Here is a 21,998-nt window from a genome sequence, read left to right on the forward strand (position 1 = left end):
GGGTCAGTTCCTGGGGTGCCCCTCCTGGAGACAACAAAAGGCATGGAAACCAGGAGAGGAGGTGGTCCTGGCTGGGCTCTGCTCTGGAGCCCAGCTAACTGCTGCTCCAGTTAGCTTGTGTGAAGAGACCTTCACACTAAGGGCTCTGCGGCCGTCGTGTTCTCTTGGAGGGCAGGCCGTGTGCAGAGGGGAACTCAGACCCTGCTGGTCCACCAGATGGATCGGGACCAAGATTTCTCCAGGAATCATGGATATACCTCTCAGCAGGGAGAATCACTTTCTGCACCTGGGTGGCCGGGCACAGCTCCCAGCACACAGAGCTCCAGGAGCCCCCCAACCCTTAAGCTCATGGGGGGGGGGCAGGTGGTCAGAGGCACAGCGGGCTGTTCAGAGTTGGAACTGGGCCCTGGTGTCTCACAGCCTCGCTGCCGTAGACCCTGTCCACCTGCAGGGACCTGGCGGTGAGGCTAGGAGCTGGGTGTGGCCGGCATGGCTGAGGGAGCTGGTTGTCACTCTGTGGTGGAGTCAAGCCTCAGCTGCCAGGGCAGATCTTATTTAGCCAAAGCGTTCCAATGGCACCCCACCACTGCTGGCTGGCCCTGGGCTGACCTGGCTTGAGCAGTTCTCACTGTTGAGGAGGGAGCTGAGGTCAAATTCACAATCTGCCCCTATCAAGGAGCACAGTTTCGGTCGAGCAGCATCGTCTCCACAAAGGAAGAATCTCTGCACCCCTCGTACCAGGCTATGTGCTGGGTTCGCACCAGGAAAGACAGCAAGCCTGGCAGGCCCCCTGTGGAAGCAGCAGACTACACAAGGGGGCCCTCAGGCAAGCAGGTGCTGAGAGAGGGAGGGCCCTGTGATGGGGACAGTGAGGCTCTGAGGAAGTGGCGCCCATCATGGGAAGGGTGGGAGTCACGGAGCTTCAGGAAACCCTGGGCCCAAGGGAGGCGCCTGCTTCACCACGGCCTACCTATGCTGAGAGCCAGAGATGCCGGGGAGATAGAACAGACTCTCAGATGGACAAGAGTGGGCAGAGACAATGAGAGAGGGACCATTGTCCACAGACCTGACACTACCCTGGGGCTGATGCTCCTCCTGTGCTTGTGATCTGGCTCTGTCACAGGATGAGCCCAATTCTCTGAGGTGACTGTGCGCCAGGAACATGCTCTCAACAGGATGCATTTCTGGGACACTGGGAAGCACCAAACAACAATGGCTTTTTCCCCAGCTAGGTTCCTAGGGTACTGTTCTAGGTCCTCTATAGAATGGCATCATAAACCCAGCTGCAGAGCTTGCCCAGAGCAAGCTGGGACCAAGGAGTACGGCTGGAAGACCCCTCCTCACCAGCCACCAGGATTATTCCCTTGTCCTAAGGCCCGACAGGGGTGGGGCACAACTACCACTCTGAGCTGCAAGCACCACCCCAGCCCTGGAGGGGAGGAGCCAGGAGAGCCTGCTGAGGGCCCTCCCACTAAAATGAGCTAAAGGCAGCTCACCATAGCAACTAAAGGCAGAGACCAGGATGTCTGGGCCCTCAGGGGTGCGGGTCCACCCAGACAGAGCCCTCTCTGTGAGTCACAGCAGGTTGGCTGAGAGAATGAAACACATCCTGAGGTCTGTGATGTTTCTTCCCCCTCAAATGACTGTGCTGCACAAATCTGCTAAGTGTATCCGACAGAGGACAACGGGACCCACTCCAGTTACACTGGGGCTGTAGAGGGGCAGGTCTGTACCTGGTGGGGCCCAGAGGGCTGTCAACAGAAAGGACCCTGAAAGGAACATGTCTGAGCCCACTTGTCTCCCACACGCGGTAAAGCAAGTGCTCCATCTCCGGTTCTCGTCTCTCCCCCCACCTCGGACTCAGTCATGTGTGGCATGGGGGGACCTATCTATCACCCTGTCTCCATGGGCATGCCATGCTGCCCAGACCAGTCCTCACACACAGAACACCAAAAGATCCAGGCTACAGAGAACAGGCAAAGCAGCCGACAACATTCCAGAAGTCTCTGCAGGGCTCCCTTGTCTAAAGGAAGAGCCCCTCCAGAGTACTAAAGACAGAATGCAAGTAACCAGTCTTGGGCCAGGAACCACAGAGACTTTTGCAGGCACAGAGTAGATGGAAAAGATTAGAACAGAGTGAAGACCCAAGCTGAGGGAGCCCAGGCTATGGCTTGGGAGAGGGCGGGCTGCGGGGCCCAGGGAAGAGCTCTGTGGCACCCCTGTAGGTGTCTGGGCTCAGGCCATGTGCACAGATGGCCTACTGGGCGCCCACTCACCTGTGCTTGCTGGACTCTGGTTCCCGTGAGCCTCGGCCCCTCAGCCCCGCTCCGACTGCTCTGTGCTGAGGCTGCCTTTGGCGCTCTTGTTCTGCAATGGGGGGAGCGGGCATGGCAGGGGAGGCTGCGGCAGAAGTGCCCAGAAGACAGACAGGGGGATAGAGCGGGTGGATGGGAGTGGCACATGGAGAACGAGAGAGAAAGATGAGAGTCAGTACTGAGGGACAAATTGGAGACACTCAGACGGCTTTCTGAGGACACACGTGGCCATTCAAACAGAGACGTTCCCAAACCCAAACCGCGTAGGTAAGTAAAGGTAAAAATCTCATGAGCCATGCAGAAGAATCACTGGCGAGAAAAGGCGCAGGTAAGTATCTAAGAGGGGTGCTTTGCAGGACATTCTCTCAGGAGGACCTGTTGCTCTTACTGGTTCTATTTGGAGGTTTTTACAGACTGAGCAGCTGGTGACCACCAGGGGTCACTGTGACCTCAGCCAGAGGCAGCAGCATGGCCACAGCAGGAATGCCATGCTCCTCCCCCTCCCTCCTGGCAGATGTGTCTCTCTGGTCCTACAGGAGGCCATCCCCTAGCTGCATGCCTGAGGAAGGGCCACTCTGCTCATTAAAACCTTGGGGAGACTGTGCACGCCCCTATAGCCACTCTGGGAAGCCGCTGCCTTCTGCTCATGTATGATGCCTAGAGCCAGTCTGGCAAGTACACAACGCACAGGGACTCTGTTCATGCCACAGGGAGACCGGCAGTTTCCTTACGTGTCCTTAACAGCCTGCACTACACACTCCTTCCATAACCACCAGCATCTCTTGGCGCTGGCTTCTCCACACTGCCGCCGTCAGCAGGGGGGGTGACAACCCAAAGCCTAGCTAGGGGGCAGACAATGGTTCTCCAATGTCTGGTCTCCAGGTTTTGGGGACACTGTCTTTTGGGGGCTGAGGACTCACCTTGTGCTTGGGGCACCTCAGTGAGAAGTTGTCTTCATGTAGCAAACAATCTGCAAGATAGAGGGGATAGTCAGAGGTGGGCGGCGGGCAGCACACGGGCTGGCCACCTGGGCCCACAGACTCGGAGATTTGACTGAACACCAGACACCCCAAACAAACAGTAGTATCTCCACATGATGAGTGTTACACCAAAGACCAAATTAACCCCATGACCATGGAGCCCGTGCCGACTCAGGGTGGCCCCAGAGGGCAGGGTAGAACTCGCCCTTGGTCTTCTAAGACAGCAACTCTTTATGAGAGTAGGAAGCCTCATCTTTCTCCTCCTGTGGAGTGGGGTGGTGGTTTCAAACTGATCTTGGGTTTAGCAGCCCAGTGAGTAACTGCTGTGCCACCAGTGTGCCTGTGTCTCCACAGCCACTCCGACACGGCAGTTTGAGAGCACTGAACCAACCGCATGGGGAAATGTTTGTATACAAGACTACATATAGCAAAAGCAGGACGCACAGACCTGAGGATGCCACTGCATTTTCTTTCAGAAACAAAGCCCGACAGACGATCCACAGCAGCACTCCCTGTGGCAGCACAGGGACAGATGATCTTCACTGTCCTTGTTGTTTCTGTATGTCCACAATGAACTCCTATTATCTGAATAACCAGACCCAATCTCTAAAGAATGTTGTTTCTAAAAACAGTTCTAGGCGGAGCCCATGCCAAGACCCGGAACGAAAGCCTCCTCATACACACACTTCTGGCCCTGAGGCCTGGCTCTCCGGGTGGAAGGCTTTGCGACAGAGGCAGAGAGGGGGCCGGGAGGCCAGCTGAGACCACCTTTGCCCTACAGCTCAGCCCACCATCCACAGGGAACACCAGGAGGGTGTGACTAGTCCTTAAAGATATCAATCTCCTCCTGTAGAAGACCAATGGTGGTCAGCACCTCAAACTAACAGGACCACAACCCATGTTGGGTGAGAGGGGGCTTGGCCCAGGGACTTACCTTGGTGATGTTTACAATGTGATTTTTCGGTGGTCAGTTTACTGTGCTTTGGTAGACAGTTTACAAGTGGAGCCAGGTTTCTATTCAACAGTGTAGACACGCTTTGCTTCCTGACAATACAGTGCAATTCCCTCAACGTTCGGACATTCCCCCATCTCTGATGTACCCCGGGACTTTGTTTGGGGGAGGTGCTGCCCCTTGGGTTTCAGATGGGTAATTCTCACAGACAATTAAAACATTAGCTGTAAACCGGGGAAAAGACCTTTTGTCACATGGCACATACTCCGATTCCTTGCCGGGGTTCTGGATGGACACCAGGAAGGGCCCAGTGTCCCAGCTCCCAGGGCAGTTGAACAAAATTTGAGGATTAAAACCCACAGGGGCATGGAGCTGCCCGCAACTCCTACGGTTACAACCGGCCACAGGGGTCTACTCTGAGGCAATGCAGGACTGGAGGGGACCCGACAGGGGCTCTGGCTCGCTCTGGCTCCAGTTCGGGGCTCACTCAGCAGAGTCCTGGTACCCTGCCAAGAAGGCAGCTGACCCCTGCAGGGCTGTAGAATGCTGAAATGTGTTAAGAGAAAGTTTTCAGAAATGCCCTCCAACCAGATGCTTGTATGCCCCCCTCCCCGCCCCCCACCGCATCCCTCCCTGGAATTATGAACAAGCTGCTCCAGAGCACAGGGTCACACTGCCTGGCATCTGATGTGATGGAACCAACAGCCCCACAGAAACAGCCACCCTGATATCAGAACCACAGCAGCCAAATGCCCTGGAAAGAAAACTTCGGTGTCCATGGCGACATCTATCCATCAAAGTGTTTCCCGAGACTCCACCTGCTCTTGAAAAGCCTGGGCTGTGAAGCGCTTGCTTGCCCTGAGTGTAGACAAGGGACTCTTCTTTCAGTGCTCCACACTCAGGCCACCAAGGACCCATTTGCTGGGAGCACAAACACCATGCCCAGAAGGATCCTTGAGGCAGACTGGGCTCAAGAACCTGCCACAAAGCAGGGTAGGCCAAGTCACCTGGACCCAGGTCGTTAGCAAAGCCAAGACTCTCTCAGGACAATGGCAGCCTTGAAGCCACCCTGTCCCCAAGAGCGGAGCCAAGTGCGCAGTGTGGCGAGTGGCGGGCCAGGTGCCAGAGCCCCTCACCCATCCGCCTGTCCATCTGCCTCAGGCAGCGTCTGGAAGAACCGGTGGTGAACACGGCTTCTGTCAGGGAGAGCTAGCCGCCGCTCACCTGGGCATTCAGGACAGGCAGGCTCCACTACACTAGCAACAAAGGCCAGGTCGGGGAAAGGTCACATACACTTCAAGAAAAGTCAGTGACCTTCAGCTCCTCACCCTCACTTCAAGTACTCAGTGGGGACACGGAGTGGTGGCTGCCATGCTGGGGGGCACAGACTGTAACATCTTCTGTCACCGTGTCAAATTCCAGTGACCAGCATTCCCTAGTCCCTGAAGAAGCTGTGCAGGAGGCAGGCCACGTTCTGGGAGCACAGGGCCGTCCTCAAGAGGTCCCTTGTGCCATAGACAGAGGGGACTGTCCTCTCACCCTCGTTATGAGCAGGGCTTCTGGAAGGGAGCCGTCGGCCAACACAAAACGGCCAGTCCTCTCGGGACTTCCCACATAAAACTAAGCATCACCCAAACCGCTTCAAAGCAGAAAGCTTCAGTGCAGGTACAACAGAGGGACCAAACCTATGAGGTCTGACTGAAGACATCTCTCCTTGGGTGTTACCTTTGCCACAAAAATGCCCACAAAGGTGTGGAGTAGACAGGGGACAAAGCAATGAGAACTTTTCAGACATATAACCAGACATTGCGAGGGAAAGAGGATGGGGTCTGGGGGCTATAGTCTCAGGGGACCTCAAGGTCAACAGGCATAGGGAGTCCACAAAGACAAAGGTCTACATTCTAATTCGGTGAGCAGCAACCGGTATCATAAAAGCTCATTAAGAGTCATATTGCTTTCTCCCCATTGGGAGGAAAGACAGAGTGGTAAAAACAGAAAGACACACAAACATTCAGGCCAATGCACCACTAATGAACTGCAAACATAAGTCTCCACAACCCTGACAAGAAAAACAAAATGGTTCCTCGATTCCACCAAGGGTTCCGAAAAGGATCCCAGTCAGTGGTCCTGAGAAGACGAGGAAAATGTGAAGCAGAAGTGCGTAAAGTGCGTAAAGGAGACGGCGTCCTGAGGCGGTTCCAACTCGCAGCGACCCGATGGACAACAGAACAAAACCCTGCCGGTCCTACACCAGCCTCACTGCGGTTGCTGTGCTTGAGCCCACTGTTGCAGCCGCTGTGTCAGTCCCTCCTGTGCAGACCTTGCTGTGTGTCTCTGCCCCTCTACTCTGGCAATGATGCTATCTTTCTCCAGGGCTGTCTCTCCTGACATGGCCAAAGTACAGGAGGAGGCTCTAAGGAGCCTTCTGGCTGTACTTCCTCCGAGACAGAACTGTTGGCTCTTTGGCAGTCCAGGGTACTTTCGATGTGCTTTGTCAGCACCACCATTCCAATGCATTGATTCTTCTTCGGTCTTCCTTATGCAGTGACCAACTCAAAATGTCTATGAGCAAAGGAAAATACCAAGGCCTGGGTCAGATGTACCTTAGCCTCAAAGCAACATCCTTGCTTTTCAACTCCAGAGAGGTCTTGTGCAGCAGATTTACCCCCAAAAATGCATCCTTCGATCTCTTGACTGCTTCTTCCATGAACACCGAGAGTGCAAGATGAAACCCTTGACATTGTGAATCTTTTCTCCGTTTATCCGAATGTCACCTTCCGGTGCAGGTGTGAGGATTTTGGTTTACTTTGCATTGAGTTGTAATCCATTCAGAAGGCTGCAATTCTTGGTCTGCATCAGCAGGTGCTTCAAGTCCTCCTCACGGTTAGCAGGCAAGGCTGTGTCATCTGCATATCGCAGGTGCTTAACAAGCCTTCCTGCAGTGCTGTGTTAGCAGAATCAACCACTGACCATCAAAGGGGCAGTGGCTGCTCAAGCACAGACGCTGGGAAAGAAAGAATGGAATCAAGGGACACGGGGAGAAGAAGCCAGGAACACTGAAGGGATCGGAATGGAGGAGCCAAAACACATGTGTGTAAGTTGTGTGTGTGTTCTCTCCGGCTTTCCAGAGAGGGGACACTCTTGTCTGGTGACTGTACTATCAAACACTTTACCTGCACTCACAAAAACTTACTTTCAAAACACAAACTCAATTAAAAACCCAGATGTAACTAGGGCAATATAATGAATCACGCTTGAGAAAGGCTTCAGCTAGACTAGGACAGACCACGGACCTGACTACAAGCATGAAGCAGGCTAGGGGAAGCCGACACAGCTGGTGCTGGAAAAAACATCCCTCCATTCAGGCAGCTCAGAGCCCAGAGCACAGGCTCCCAAAGAGAATAGGTCCACGGCCTCCTTTTCCGGAAAGAGAAAGAGACAGACAGGCGGCATGACTGACTCAGCGCTCCCTGACAACGAAAATCATTTGAACTACAGTCCATGACCCATTTATAAAGTGTCAAGCTCACTGCTATCCAGTTGATACTGACTCAGCGTCCCATAGGACAGGGTAGAACGGCCCTGTGGGTTTGAAAGACTAACGCTAATGGGGGTAGAAAGCCTCTCCTTTCTCCCGTGGAGTATTTGTGTGGTTTTGAACCTCACACCTTCCAGTTTGTAGTTAGCAGCTCAACATGCAGCTTCCCTGGGAAACCGGGTCTAGAGCAAGGGCTTCCTTAACGCTTTCCATCTGCATCCCCTTTCATCAGAGACATTTACAACAGCAACCACCGCCACATGGAACTCGGCTTTCCTTATGTGTCTGATTTCAACTTCATATTTTGAATTCATTGTACGTTCAGAAAACTTTTACTGCTGCCAAATTGTTCACGAACCCACATTCAGGTACATGACCCTGTAGGGGCCATGACTCACAACTGAAGAAGCTTTGATCTAGAGGAAGAGAGATGACCTTTGCAGGAAACTGGGGCTGAGTCAGAACCCAAGGCCTCTGTGTCACTTGGTGGATAGCACAACTTGGCTAAAAGGCTTCCAATTTTTCAATGGTTATCACACAACAAAAACATTGCCTGGATCATCTGAAAAGACCAGGAAAATCCTGGGCAAAATCTAACACCTCTTCACAACAAAACACTCCGGGGACAAGGAGCCAAAAGGAGCTTCCTCAACTCGAAGAACACCCACAGGGAACAGCACCCACAGGGCTAGGAAGAAGAAGTTCTTCCCATTTCTTTTCAATCTTGTTACAGCAGGTTCTAATCAAGGCAAGAAAAAGGAAAAAAAAGACATCCAAGGTTGGAAAGAAAGAATAAAACTCTATTTGCAGAGATTAACATGATCCAGGAGGAAAAAAATGCTAAAGAATCCTCTTAACCCAAAAACCTCTTAGGACTAAATGGTTCAGCATGGTTACAGGACACAGGACCAACATCACAAGTTGATTCTATTTCTGTACACTCATAGCAGACTGAATTTAAAATTAAAACAATTCCATTTACAAAAGCACCCAAAACAATAAGATACTTAGGGATACATTTAATTAAAGACGAACAAAACTTAGACTCTGAAAAAAAGAAAGTGCTACTGAAGACTAAGTAGATGGGAAGATATCCCGTAGGTTTATGCATTAAAACTCCTTACTGTTAAGATGGCAAAACTTTGGAAATCTCCGTCAAATTTCTTAGGGACTTCTTTGCAGAAATGAACTCTAAAATTCATATGGACATTCAAGGGACTCAAAATAGCTAATAGTGAAAAAGAAAGGCCGGCCTCACACTTCCTGGTCTCAGAAATCACTACAAAGACATCAGATGGTAAAGACAGGGTGGGGCGCTGGCCAAAGAACAGAAGATAGATCAGCAGAATAGAATTGAAGTCTAGGAGGAAACCATCATTTACAGTCAAGCGATTCTCCACAAGGGTGCCCTGACAAGTCAACAGAAGAAAAACTAGTTATTTCAATAAACGGGCACCTGGATATCCACATTCAAGAAAACAAAGCAGAAAGAAATCCCCACACCTCACACCATATAAAAAATCTAACACATGATGAATCAAAGATAAAAATGTAAGAGTATCGACTATAAAAACCTCAGAAGCAAACGTAAATCTATAACCTTGGATTAGGTGGTTTCTTAGCTAAGACATACACCCAAAAAACACAAGGAATAAAGTAGAGATGAATCAGATTTTATCAAGATCAAAACATTCCATGTTTTAAAGGACTTCAGAGAGGAAGTGAAAACACATCCCACAGAATGAGAGAAAACTTTTATAAATTGCCTAAGGGTCGTGTATCTATGATAGATGAAGAAACCTTGCAGCTCAATAGTAAGAAGACTAATAATCCAGTTAAAAAATGGGCAGAAGGGGGGAGCGGGAGGGAGGGGAAAAATGAGGAGCGGATATTAAGGGCTCAAGTAGAAAGCAAATGTTTTGATAATGATGATGGCAACATATGTACAAATGTGCTTCACACAATTGAAGTATGTATGGATTGTTATAAGAGGTATGTGAGCCCCTAATAAGATTATTTTCCAAAATGGACCGAATAAGACATTTCTCTAATGATAAAGAATAGCCAGGAAGCACTTAACAAGATGCTCAGTGTCACTGGGCATGGGGGAAAGACAAGTCAAGACAATGAGAGATCCCTGCACACTCATTACAAAAACAAACAAATTCCATGACAAAGACTGGTGGGGATTTAGAGAAACTTGGACCAATCCTAAAGGGAATGTAAAATGTAGCTACTTTGGGAATAGAGGCTCGTCAAACGCTTAAACAGTTGCTAAATAATCAAGCAATCCCACACCTGGGTTATACATCCCCAAGAGGAGGAACAACCTATGTCCACGCAAACTCTTTCGTATATTTATAGTAACATAATAAGCAAAAAATGGAAACAATCTATATGTCTATCAACCAATGAATAAATGACTATTGTATACCTATATCATACATACAGGAACTAAGCACTGATACGTACACATTATACCACATAAAAGAAGTTAGTCAATAAAGACCACATATTGTATGATTCCATCTTTAAAAAATGTCCCAAATATGCAAATCCAGCAAGACATAAAGTACATTAGTGGTTGGCTAGGGTTGGGAGAGAGGTGGCAGGCGTTCTTTCTCAGTGTGATGAAAACTTTGTAAAACTTACTGGTTTGCAGAACAACATGGCTGGCCCCACTATGAGAAATGATGCCAATTAGTGACTAAGGGCTATACAGGGGACAGCACCGGAGACACAGTGTGGGAATTGCACCTGACCTGATCCCACCACACCGAGGCAAATCACTGGGGGATTGCATGGAACAGCAAGGGAATGGAGTGGCAAGGTCCCCAGGGAATGCTGAAAGTGGACTTTGGGACCAGGGCGTGGTGCCCCAACAGACTGGACTGGAAAACGCTCCTAAGGGCCAGCAAACGATCCCTGAACTAACTACAAGCTTTTCTCTTGTGAACTGTTTTGTTCAGTTCTTTGTCAGTGGTTTGTTTTTGTTGTTTTGTTGTCTGGTTGTATACTGTTGCTTTGTTTTCCTCTGTCTTGTTTTCGTGCATGTTAGTGTCTCCACAGGTCTGTCTGAATAGGACAGGCTGGATGAACTATATGGAGGAAAAACAATGGGACCGACAGTTCCGGGGGGACTTGGGGTGGGGGGGTTGGGGGGGTAAGGAAGTGGTGTTAACAAACCCAGGGACAAGGGAAAAACATGGGACCCCAAATGGTAGAAAAGGGGGAGTGGCAGGCCTGGTGGGAAATGATCAAGGGTAAGGTTGCTTAGAGAAGAGGTATACTCTAGCCCAGGTGGCGACGAAGCATGGTAGTAGGGCAGGAGGAAAGTCAAGGGAGATGGAGGAAAGAGCTAGGAGTCAAAGGGCATTCATGGAGGTCTAGACAAAGACATGTACATGCAAATGTATATAGGAGGATGGGGAAATAGATCTATGTGTCTATACTTATAGGTCAAGTCTTAAGGTGGCGGAAGGACCTTGGGCCTCTACTCAAACACTCCTTCAATGCATGAATACCTTCTTTTATTAAATTGGAACTCTATGATGCTCACTCTCCCGACACAACGGCTGGAGCCAAAGTGGGTGAACAAGTAAATGTGGTGAAGAAAGCTGATGGTGCCCGGCTATCAAAAGAGATAGTGTCTGGGGTCTTAAAGGCTTGAAGGTGAACAAGCGGCCATCTAGCTCAGAAGCAAATAACCCCAAATGGAAGAAGCACACCGGCCAGTGCGATCACGAGGTGCCAAGGGACCAGGTATAAGGCATCATGCAAAAAAAAAAAAAAAGATATAAGTGTGTGTATATATGTATATGTATATATGTATATATATACCATATTAAATGAAGGGGGAAGTGCAGAGTGGAGACCCCAGGCCCAAGTGTCGGCCAATGGAGATCCCCTCATAAAGGGGTTTAGGAGAGGAGATGGGTTAATAAGGGTGTGAGGTAGTATCGATGAAGAACACAGCTTTCCCCCAGATCCTGGATGCTTCCTCCTCCCAACTACCATGATCCGAATTCTACCTTGCAGGGCTGGATAGGGCAGAGGTTGTACACTGGTACATATGAGGGCTGGAGGTACAGGGAATCCAGGGTGGATGATACCTTCAGGACCAAGGGTGTGAGGGACGATGCTGGGAGAGTGGAGGGTGAGTGGGTTGGAAAGGAGGAACTGATTACAAGGATCCACATGTGACCTCTTCCCTGGGAGAGGGACAGCAGAGAAGGGGGGGGAAGGGAGACTCCGGATAGGGCAAGATATGACAAAATAACGATGTATAAATTACCAAGGGCACATGAGGGAGGGGGGAAAGGGGAGGGAGGGGAAGAAAAAAAAAAGAGGACCTGATGCAAGGGGCTTAAGTGGAGAGCAAATGCCTTGAGAATGATTGGGGCAGGGAATGTATGGATGTGCTTTATACAATTGATGTATGTATATGTATGGATGGTGATAAGAGTTGTATGAGTCCCTAATAAAATGTAAAAAAAGAAAAAAAAAACTTAACCGGTTTGCATAATTCTGTGGCTGTCTTAAAACACTCTCCGAATCGCACATCTTAAACAGGTGAACTGAATGACATATACATTTCAGATCTCTATTTAGATATCTACTCTATCAGTAAAATTTATTAAAGATAAAGAAATCACTTATCCCCTGCCTTTCTATTATCGTGTCTGCATTTCTTTAACATTTAGGAACAGCACCAAGGTCAGAGAGAGAACAAGAGCTACCGGGGAGGAAAAGAGAGGTGCGCCAGGTTGTGGTCTTAAGCACGCGGAGACTCCCTCTGGACGAGGCCTGTGGCCCGACTTACCTGCGTCAATGGCACACGGGTAATGGTACCGGAAGGAGCAGCCTTTGTTGTAGCAGCCCAAGGTGGCACCTGCCTCCTGGCAGTGGGAACATTTCTGAAAGAAAGGTAGGACAAGTCAGACATGCTACACTGAGCCATGCCATGCCACATTCCCACTCACCCCTGTCTGCTGGGCATCTCCCAGACCCTGTCAGTCAGGGCCTCAGCCTGTGCCTCTGTGGTCACAGCGTTTGTGGGGGCAGAACAGACTGGTCCATTTCTAACCTCTACTCTCTGACCACACTGTGGAAGGGATGCAGCCACAGTGTCATAAGCCAAACCTCAGAGAGCCTCCATCCCTCCATCGACGGATCCAGGGCTTGAGGGCTCAAGTCCATGCTGGGAAGTTGTCGCCCCACCCCAGACACACGGAGCCACAGTCCGGGGAGCATGTCTGGGGCTACAAAAGGCACATTGTCGGCAGGGGACTGACCCGGGATGAACCATTCCAAGCTTTGCAGAGAACACCACAGGGGAGTAAGCCGTGGTCATGGCAGGGGTGAGCACCTAGCCCTGCCACTGTGCTCCCGGGCCCCACCCACTTCTGCCACCCACCCAATTTTGCCTCGTTCCTCACTAGCTTAGCAGCCTACAGATCTTGCCTGGTTATTTTTGCAGTGGAGTCTGGGGTAGGAGAGGCTAAGATAGTAGAGTTAAATATAAACCTTCTGGAATTAAAAGTGGAATCTGCTTTCTAGTGCTTCTTATATTTGTGAGGTTTTATTTTTACTTCTGAGCCACTTACCCTACATGCCCAATGCAAGTCCACATCCCTTTTCAGAAAACATGGTCCCTGCGTGCCGAGCGGTATTTTTATACACTGCATCCTATTTTAAATGTACACTAGGAAACCTGCCACCAGTTTCTGGCTGAGGGGAAAATTAGCCTGTAATTGTGACGTTCTTCCTTATATGGTCAGGCTTTCCAAAGTACGGTGCACCTCCAGCCTCCCTCCTCCCCCCGCTGGCTGCCTGGAGTGCACCTCCTGTGGGTGTCACAAGTGACTGGTGGGGGCTCTAGGAAGCCAGGGTGCCGGCCTAAGAGAATTGCAGTCCGGACGCTGGTGTTGCCCTGTATTGCCTGCTCTGAGTTGACTTGCCTAAGTCAGTGCACCATGCACCGCAGAATGCCAGTGGGGCTCCCCCACTCTGCATAGCGTGCTCCCTAGGAAGAAGAGGCACTCAGGCCAGCTCCCAAAACACAGATTAACAAGATGACGTCGATGGACAGAGACTTTATGAGGCACAAACAGTGCTCCCAGGACTTGGCAATACCCAGTGTCAAGAAAGCATGATTTTGCAAGTTCCAAGGCATCAGGCCTTGTTCTTCCGAGTTGCTAGGACTTCTGCACTGGACCCCATGGACGACTGCTCGCACCAGAGCACTACATTTGTGAACGGTCCTGTCCCTTCAGTCCCGCTCTCTCTCGACTCTTAGCATGGGTGAAAACCACTGCACACACAGGAAAGGCAGGGGCAGGGCTGGAGAAGGCTACACTAGGGGAGAAGAGGTTCCCAGGTGCCCCAGCACCTTTCCAGGCTTGGTGGGCCTGCTCCCTGCAAGGGACAGGCACTCGATTGTAGTGAAACCAATCCACTGTGGCAGCCAAGGGACAAGTGCCCACCACCGCCACTGTGCCTCTGGCATGGCTTAACTCGTCCAGTGCTCACCACCCCTCCATCCAAGATGACTTGCCAGAGGCCGCCTGTCCAAGGTCAAGGCCCAGATTCCTGCTGACCCCATGGCAGCACCTGAGACCCTGTAGGATAGCTCCTTGAAGAGGTGTTTCTTGAAAACGGTAGCTGACATCATGGGACAAGTGTGCAGAAACTCACAGGGCAGTTTAATTTTCTGTGTCAACTTTCACTGAAAACAACACAGTATTTATTCTTCCTTTAGTTTTTAAAAGACCGCTGTTCCACACACGCCCCCCCCACCCCCCCCAAAAGACCAGGATTTTTCTGGGTACAGAGAAATCTGTAAATGCTACCATCTGCTGGCACACCCTTGCCAAGACATAAAAGACCACACCAGGGTATCAATTAGCCAAGGCGGGTGGTGGGCTTTTAGGAGTAGTTTTGGAAGGGCCGTCTGCAGGGGGAAGGGGCTTCTGAGGGGGCAATGGGTGGTGGGCTTCGAATATAAGTGACAATCTGAGGAGGAGCCCGGAGAGCTTGACCTGGTGACCCTCCCGAGGAGTGGAGCTCAACTTGTAGCTCCTCTGCTCAGGCAAGGGCCCAGCATCCACCGCCCTTGGGGGTTGGGGGGAGTCTGTGAAGAGCTGGGCTGGAGAGCCTGGGGTGTGGGAACGCCTCCCTCCTTTCTGGCTGGGTGTTCTTGGCTACAATTCTACCCTCGTTTCCTCAATCTGCTAACTGGGGACTAATAAAATGCCATCTCTGCACCTTCAGCCCATCTGTGTGCGGACAGGCCTTCTTCAGTGTACTGTGTCGACCCCTGCCCAGCTTGAGAACCACTGCCGGCTCGGGTGAGAAAAGAAACACTGACGCACTCATGGGCTGACTCGATCCCAGGTTTCCCGGAGGCTGTTTAGTGTTCCCATCTGCACTGCCAACGATGCTCACCCTGATCCTCAGGCCCATGAGAGTCAGAGATACTAGGGTGTTTGCAATGGTGGAGGGAGAGGTCACACACCAAGAGGGCGGGCAGCCTCTCCAGCTGGAAAAGAAACCACTTCATTCCTAGAGCCTCCAGGAAGAAACAAGGCCGTGCACACACCGGGGCTTCAGCTCAGGGAACCCGTCGGCTGCCAGCCAACCAGACTGTGAGAGAGCAACCGCTGTTACCTTAAGCCACCAAGTTGCTAACAGTCGTACTAGAAATGAAGCACAGCTAGTCAATCTCCCCTTACATTCTCTATGTCACGAACTTTTTTTTCATGGAAAACTGTACCAGGAATGAAATGGTAATTGTTTGCACCACGTGATCACTGAAGAGTTAGGAAGCTAACAGGATAGGAACTCCCACCTTGTCCCACCTGAGTTGCAAGTTCCATGGTCTTCGTGCCGGACCATGCTGCCTTTCAGGCTCCTCCAGGGACGCACCTACCCAATAGCCGAAGAGTTCTTCCTAGATGTCTGGTACCAAACCACCCAAACCTACTGCCAGCGAGTCGGATCTCATTCAAAGGGACTCTGTACAAGCTTTCTGAGGTTGTGCATCTTTAAAGGGGAAGAACGCACCATCTTTCCCCCACAAAGCAGCTGATACGTTTCGAACCACCAATCTTGAAGTTCACCGTCCAGCACTTACTCAACAGCACCACTGGGGCTCCATAGATACCCAAGCAGAACACAGCTACTTCTCTCTATCTCTGTAACATCTAGTTCTTCTTCATGTGCCAAAACGAATACCCAGGCTAGTACCATTTCCAATCATACCTTCTTCTCTGCCCCGCCCTCTTTCAAATCTGGAAAAACACACAGTAGCCACTAACACCACAATGATTTGCACGATCCTTCTTAAATCCCGCAGAGAACACAGCCATCGACATAGTTGGACCTTAGTTGGACCCAAAGTAGGCCCCACTGTGGTGCTACAGCACAGGACCTAAATCAATATACAGCCTTCTAACAAGCAACAGCCTGACAGCTCATGATGAAACAATCCCACAGTGAATTCCTCATTTAGCAGGAAAGAGAATAAAAGCACATTTCTAGCCACTCTGACATTTCATAAACTGTGCATTTGGAAAGGAGCCCTGGTGGAATAGTGGGTTAGGGGTTGGGATGCTATCCGCAAGGTCATCAGTTCAAACCCTGCTGCTGTTTGGCAGGGAAAAAGGATGAAATCTGCCGGTTCCAGGAACAATTTGGTGTCTAGGAAGCCCTAGGGAGCAGCAGTTCTATCCTGTCCTCTAGAGGCACTGCGAGTTGGAGTTGGCCTGAGGGCAGTGACATATTTGGAAAATACATGATAACACCTAGAGTCGGTCTTCTGAACATACTTAAACAGAAAACATCCCGCGATCCCTCTCGACATTTCCTGCCCTAGTAGCAGGACTCGAGATGGAGAACTGCAGGTTCAGAGGCTCCCAGGGGAGAACAGGTGTTTCCCGGGACACATGTGGCCAACCAGGTAACCACTGGTGTGGGTATAAGTGCATCCTGGCCTGATCTCGGCATGGTGTCTTTGGGGGAGGGCAGCAGCAGTTCTGTGGGGTCCCGTGGAGTCCCCTCCGGCATCACGTCTGTGCCAGGGGATGCCTTTTCTCCAGCAGCTCACAGGGTCTGCGTGTTCGAGTCTGTCCATGTTCCCACGTCCCCTGGGAGGGAGTCGGGTGTATCCCCATGTGAAGGTGAGTAGATGGGCTGCCTGCCATGAGCGCTTGGAGAGAGCACGGCGCTGTTCTGCAGGGCCTGGTGAGGAGCAGGTAGCAGGTGCATCCTGCAGAGCTCAGGAATGTGAAACGAGGGGTGTGCCCATTCCTAGTCTCCCTAGTGTAGTTTCCCCTTTCAATTACACCTCCTCCTGTTTCTAGGACAGAAGCCTGTGCTGCCGAGATACCCACTCCTGTGGGAAAAACACAAAATAACAAGACTCACTGCCGTGGTGTTGACTCTGACCCGCAGTGACCCCACACAGGGCTTCTGAAGCTGCTCTCCTCCAGCCTCGACTTTTTCTCTGCGACAGCTGGTGGGCTTGATTCTCCAGCCTTGCTGTTGGCAGCCCACTGCTAAACCCAAGGTGGCACCAGTGCTTTTGCTGTAGCTCTGTGCCCTACAAAGCCCTCTCGGAGCGTGTTAAGATGTTGGCAGCAGCATTACACAAGGAACCCCTAGGTCTGGGTCCCTGCTTTCTCAGTATGCCCTCCCAGCCCCACCCCCTGCCCTAGAGCTTCCCTGTGACAGACACACTCTGCAGAAGGTGCTTGGATCCACACCATACTCAGGGCACCACTAGAGGGCGCCCACGGACTCCCATGGTGCCTCCCAGAGCCCCAAGAGGCCACCACACACCCATTGAAGGGGACCCAGAGCCCATCACACTAACTTACCATCTGTAAAAGGGGGATAGTATTTCATCGGCCTTCTTCAAAAAGTTGTATAAATTGTGCAAACATTTTACAAACTAGAAAAACAGGTAGCCGTAGGGTTGATCCTCACTCACAGAGGTGCTATTGGACACAGTGAACCTGCAGCCAGGTTTTCAAGGCTGTCTGTGGGGAGGGGAGGGCAGGGCACCAGGATCTGCTGCATAATTGCTAGGAGTTACAAAAAGACATAACATATCTATATCCATCTTTGTGCCACATTTTTGGTAGTTTTTGATGTCAAAATCGGACACAAATACAGACTAAGCAAAGCCTATTAAAAAGCTCTGGTGGCAGAGTGGTTCAGCACTTGGCTGCTAACCAAAGGGTTCAAAACCACATGGGAGAACGATGTGAGCACCTGCTTCCATGACAATCTAGAGCCCAGCAGACCCTCTGGGGCACCTGGAGTGTGTCTTGCAGGCTCCCTAGGATTCGGAACCAACTCCAGTGGCAGCTTGTTGAGAAAATCAAACCCCCACTCCCTGCCATCAAGTTGATTCTGACTCACAGCAACCCTGTGGGACAGAGCAGAATGGCCCCAGTGTGTATTGGAGACTACATTGGAACCGGAATCAAGCCACTGGTGACTCCAATATATAACTATGCCACCTGGGCTCCAAGCGATATGAACAATATTTAGGGACCTCATTTTCTTTCCCTCAGAACCCGGCCCCAAATAAGGAGCACTGGGTGGGTTAATGTAGCTTCCTTTCTAAAAAGTTCAGTTGCCAGCATTTATGTTTAAACAGTGTTTTACCTTCCAGGGTGTGGGTAGTCAGTTCCTGGCCAATCTCCCCACGCTTCACTCCCTCGTCCATCTATCCCTCTTCTCTCCCAGATATCAACAGAGCAGGTGAATGGCAAATGGCTGGAAAGTTTTATAAGGAATTTTTTGGGAGGGTAGTAATACTCTTGGAAAGGCACCAAATAAACACGGAACAAAATAACACATGACCACAAAGGAAACCCCAGAAGTATACAAGGGTGACAGTGGTCGAGAGGCTGGACCCTGTACCTGAGGACTTCTGCCCTCTCACTCATTTGGAGCTGCCTCGGCCTGGATACCTGCCCTGAGCTGGACCCACCCTTGAGAGGCAATGCCATTTGCTCAGTCAGAATCATCTAGAATGATCTGCTATGGCTGTGTCTGAATCCCCTCCTGTCATTCCAACAGATGGTACCGTTCCCCACATGGAGCAAGTAATCGCTCATCTTCTCTGCCTCCTGGGACACAGCCACCGTGTCGAAACAGGGAGAGGGATATGTACGCAGCCACACTTTCCCCACGTTATCTTTCTAATATAAAAGTCAGAAAGTCACCCAATGAGATCCTTGTGCCCCTCCTCTACCAACTTCCCAAACAGCTCTGCTGATGCCCTGAACAGTGTGTTTGTGGGCGCTTTTCCAACCTTCTCTCACTGCCACGGAGTTGACTCTGTCCTATAGGGACCCTAAAGGACATGGCAGAACTGCTGTTGGGTTTAAACAGTTCAGTGAGAATGTGCCACCAAGACTCCTTTTTCACCCTATTAAAAACCAAAACCAAACTCACTGCCATCTAGCCAATTCTGCTGCCTAGCCACCCTCTACGACGGGGTGGAATTGTCCTTGTGGGTTTCCAAGAATATAACTTTTCAATGGGAGTGGAAAGGCACCAGGGCTCCTTTCCGACCATGTCAGAAGCCCGTACTAAGTGTGTTGGTGATACATGGGGTTAGGGGAAACCGTGGGAAGGCCCTTAGAAGTGGGGCAAAACACAGGGCATGACCAAGGCCAGTGTCCACACCCCCCCATGACAGCCTGGTTTCCAAGAAGAACTTGCTCCCTTCCTGCCTCCTCTAGCATCTTTGCAGCAGCAGAGGGGGATGGCTGGACTACGGTTGGCATGGAGTGCTGCTGCTCTGAAAGAAGCTCAAAAGTCTGGGATCAAAGGACTCTTCTTCATCGACAATGTCCTTCCCTGTCTCTCTCCACTTCACCTACCAACCAGAGGCCAAGATTTAGCTGCAACTTTGAGAGCCTGGTGAGCACAGCTGACATGCCCAGGGCTCAGCCCGTGGGCTTGTTCATTTTATCTTTCAGCAAAAAATCATACACAACCTGGGAGAGAGCGACTTCTCTCTGGGCCATTGTATCTTGGATCGCTTTAGCTGCTGCTGTTTCACCGGTTCTGCCACTCACACATTGGGTCTAAGGAAGGTCAGGCACATGGGCTGCAGCTCCATCAAGTGTGACGCTGCCCGGTCAACAGAAGTAAACCACCAGGCCAGCGCTTCCTAATAGTATCACAAGTACATACTATTCTACTGAACATATAAAGGATTTGGAGTGCCTAATGAGCTGTCCTTTGGCACTTTTAAGGAATGCTGGTGGCACTCAAGGACAAGTGTTGGGTGCCCTGCAGGAGAAAGATGAGGCTGTATGCTCCTGTCAAGATTTGAAGTCTCAGAACTCTCCTCAGGGTTGATGTGAGTTGCAATCAACTTGGTGGTGGCAGCTTTGTTTGGGTCTGGGTGGTACAGTGATTAAAGTGTTCAGCTGCTAACCAGAAGGTCAGAGGTTTGAACCCACCAGCCGCTCCATGGAGAAAGATGTTGACAGACTGATTCCATACAGATTACAGCCACATAGACCCTACTTTGCGCTATATGGTGGCTAGGAGTTGAAATGGACTCAAGGGCAGCAAGGGTTGGGAACTTTTCATTTGCCTAGCTGACATGCCACTTCTGAGTCTAGACTCCAATGCTGCAGTCTGGAAACTGAAAGCCTAGGCTGAGTGACAATGAGGAGGAACCCGACCAGTCGGGTATTCCGTGGCTCCATTTTCTTATTCCTCCTTTCTCTCCCAGACAGTTTTCTCTAAACGTTCCACGAATCCTTGCATTCCAGGGGCCTGTTGGTCTCCAGTCTCACCTTCAATCTCAGGGTTTCAAAGGACTGGTGGCATCCATCTCAGTATGTGGTCGGCACTTTTCCTAGCCACTTAGCTCATCCTGACTGCAAAGGAGCCGACAAGCCTACCTGGGATTTGCCTGTGGGGAGGCTTCAGAATTGTCTGTGGTTAAGACAACACTAGAACAGGGCAGATTGGCCTGCAGCTCACAACTTCACCAACTCAAGACCAAGAAAGTGCCCTGGGGCCCAGACTTCCATAGGGACAGATGGACAAGCAGGAGCTCAATTCTCAAGGGCAGGGAGCTGAGGGCACACTGCACTTCACGACACACTGGAAAGAAAAGCAACAGGAGTTGATGGTGACCAACCGAAACAAGGGTCACGGTGAACTCGGTGTTGGCTGGTGTCTGCACCTAGGGCATCAGCCTCAAATATGTGCCCACCTAAAAGCTACCTCCTACAGAGTAGAATGTTTTGGGGTTCAGAGTAAAACCTCAACTGGGATCATCAAGAACGGGTTGAAGTGACACTTTCGGATCACAGCAGGTAAAGCTAGAGCCCTTTCTGGACCACAGTCTCCACCTTCCTGTCTCAGTAACTAAATCTGACACCAGGAAAGGAGGGGAGTTGATATTGAGAGCGACTTCTATCAGGACCCTAAGCAGACATGAGGTTTTTGTCAAAGTGGCCCCAAAAACTTTCTTTTTAAAGATAAATGTCACCCAGCTAGCCCTTCTCCAGTATCATTTCTTATTTCTCTTATAGGAGAGATAAGGGGGAAAATAACATTCAATAAGTCTACCAGTTGGCATGGTGACATTTACCAGGCCTGTCTTTCTTACTTATAATTCCTCATGTCTGTCAGTCTGCCACACTGCGGTGGCTTGTGTGTTGCTGTGATGCTGGAAGCTAGGACACCAGTATTTCAAATACCAGCAGGGCCACCCATGGTGGCTAGGTTTCAGCGGAGCTTCCTAAGACAGACTAGGAAGAAGAGATTGGTGATCTACTGAAAAAACTACACACAAACCAAACAGCTAGAGAAACCCGGTGAACAGCAGGCACAAGGTCTGAAACACTGTGGGAAGGTGAGCCCTCAGGCTGGAGGTACGGCTGGAGAAGAGCTAGCTGCCTCCTCCAAACAGAGTGGACCTGAATGACAGGAATGAAGCAAAGCTCCATGACCTTCCTTTGATGATGGGCATGACTCGAGAAGAAACAGCTGCAAATGCCTATTAATAATTAGAACATGAATACACAAAGTAAGAATCTAGGAACCTTGGAAGCCATAACAAATGAAATTAGAATGCATGACAGTATCCTAGGCACTGGAGTAAGCAGAGATGGACCGGCATCAGACACTGTGAATCTGACAACTTATGATCTACCATGCTGTGACAG

General features: G+C 50.5%; 1 protein-coding gene across 4 annotated transcripts in view; it reads right to left on the minus strand.

Annotated features, from left to right (window-relative positions):
• The window catches only part of TCF20 (transcription factor 20), a 93,935-nt gene that overhangs the window by 650 nt on the left and 71,287 nt on the right, over positions 1 to 21,998 (minus strand). The window contains exons 3-5 of one of the 4 annotated variants that reach the window (XM_075553671.1): positions 12,608 to 12,701; positions 3,236 to 3,285; positions 2,277 to 2,367 (exon numbers count right to left, since the gene is read on the minus strand). In XM_075553671.1, coding sequence (XP_075409786.1) covers positions 2,317 to 2,367; positions 3,236 to 3,285; positions 12,608 to 12,701 — 195 coding nt within the window. In that variant the 3' untranslated portion in view covers positions 2,277 to 2,316. Of the gene's footprint in view, positions 1 to 2,276; positions 2,401 to 3,235; positions 3,286 to 12,607; positions 12,702 to 21,998 lie in introns of all 4 variants that reach the window. The other 3 variants (XM_075553670.1, XM_075553672.1, XM_075553668.1) reach the window with 3 other exon arrangements.

The sequence above is a fragment of the Tenrec ecaudatus genome, chromosome 6, assembly GCF_050624435.1.
Source record: "Tenrec ecaudatus isolate mTenEca1 chromosome 6, mTenEca1.hap1, whole genome shotgun sequence".
Classification (NCBI taxonomy): Eukaryota; Metazoa; Chordata; class Mammalia; order Afrosoricida; family Tenrecidae; genus Tenrec; species Tenrec ecaudatus.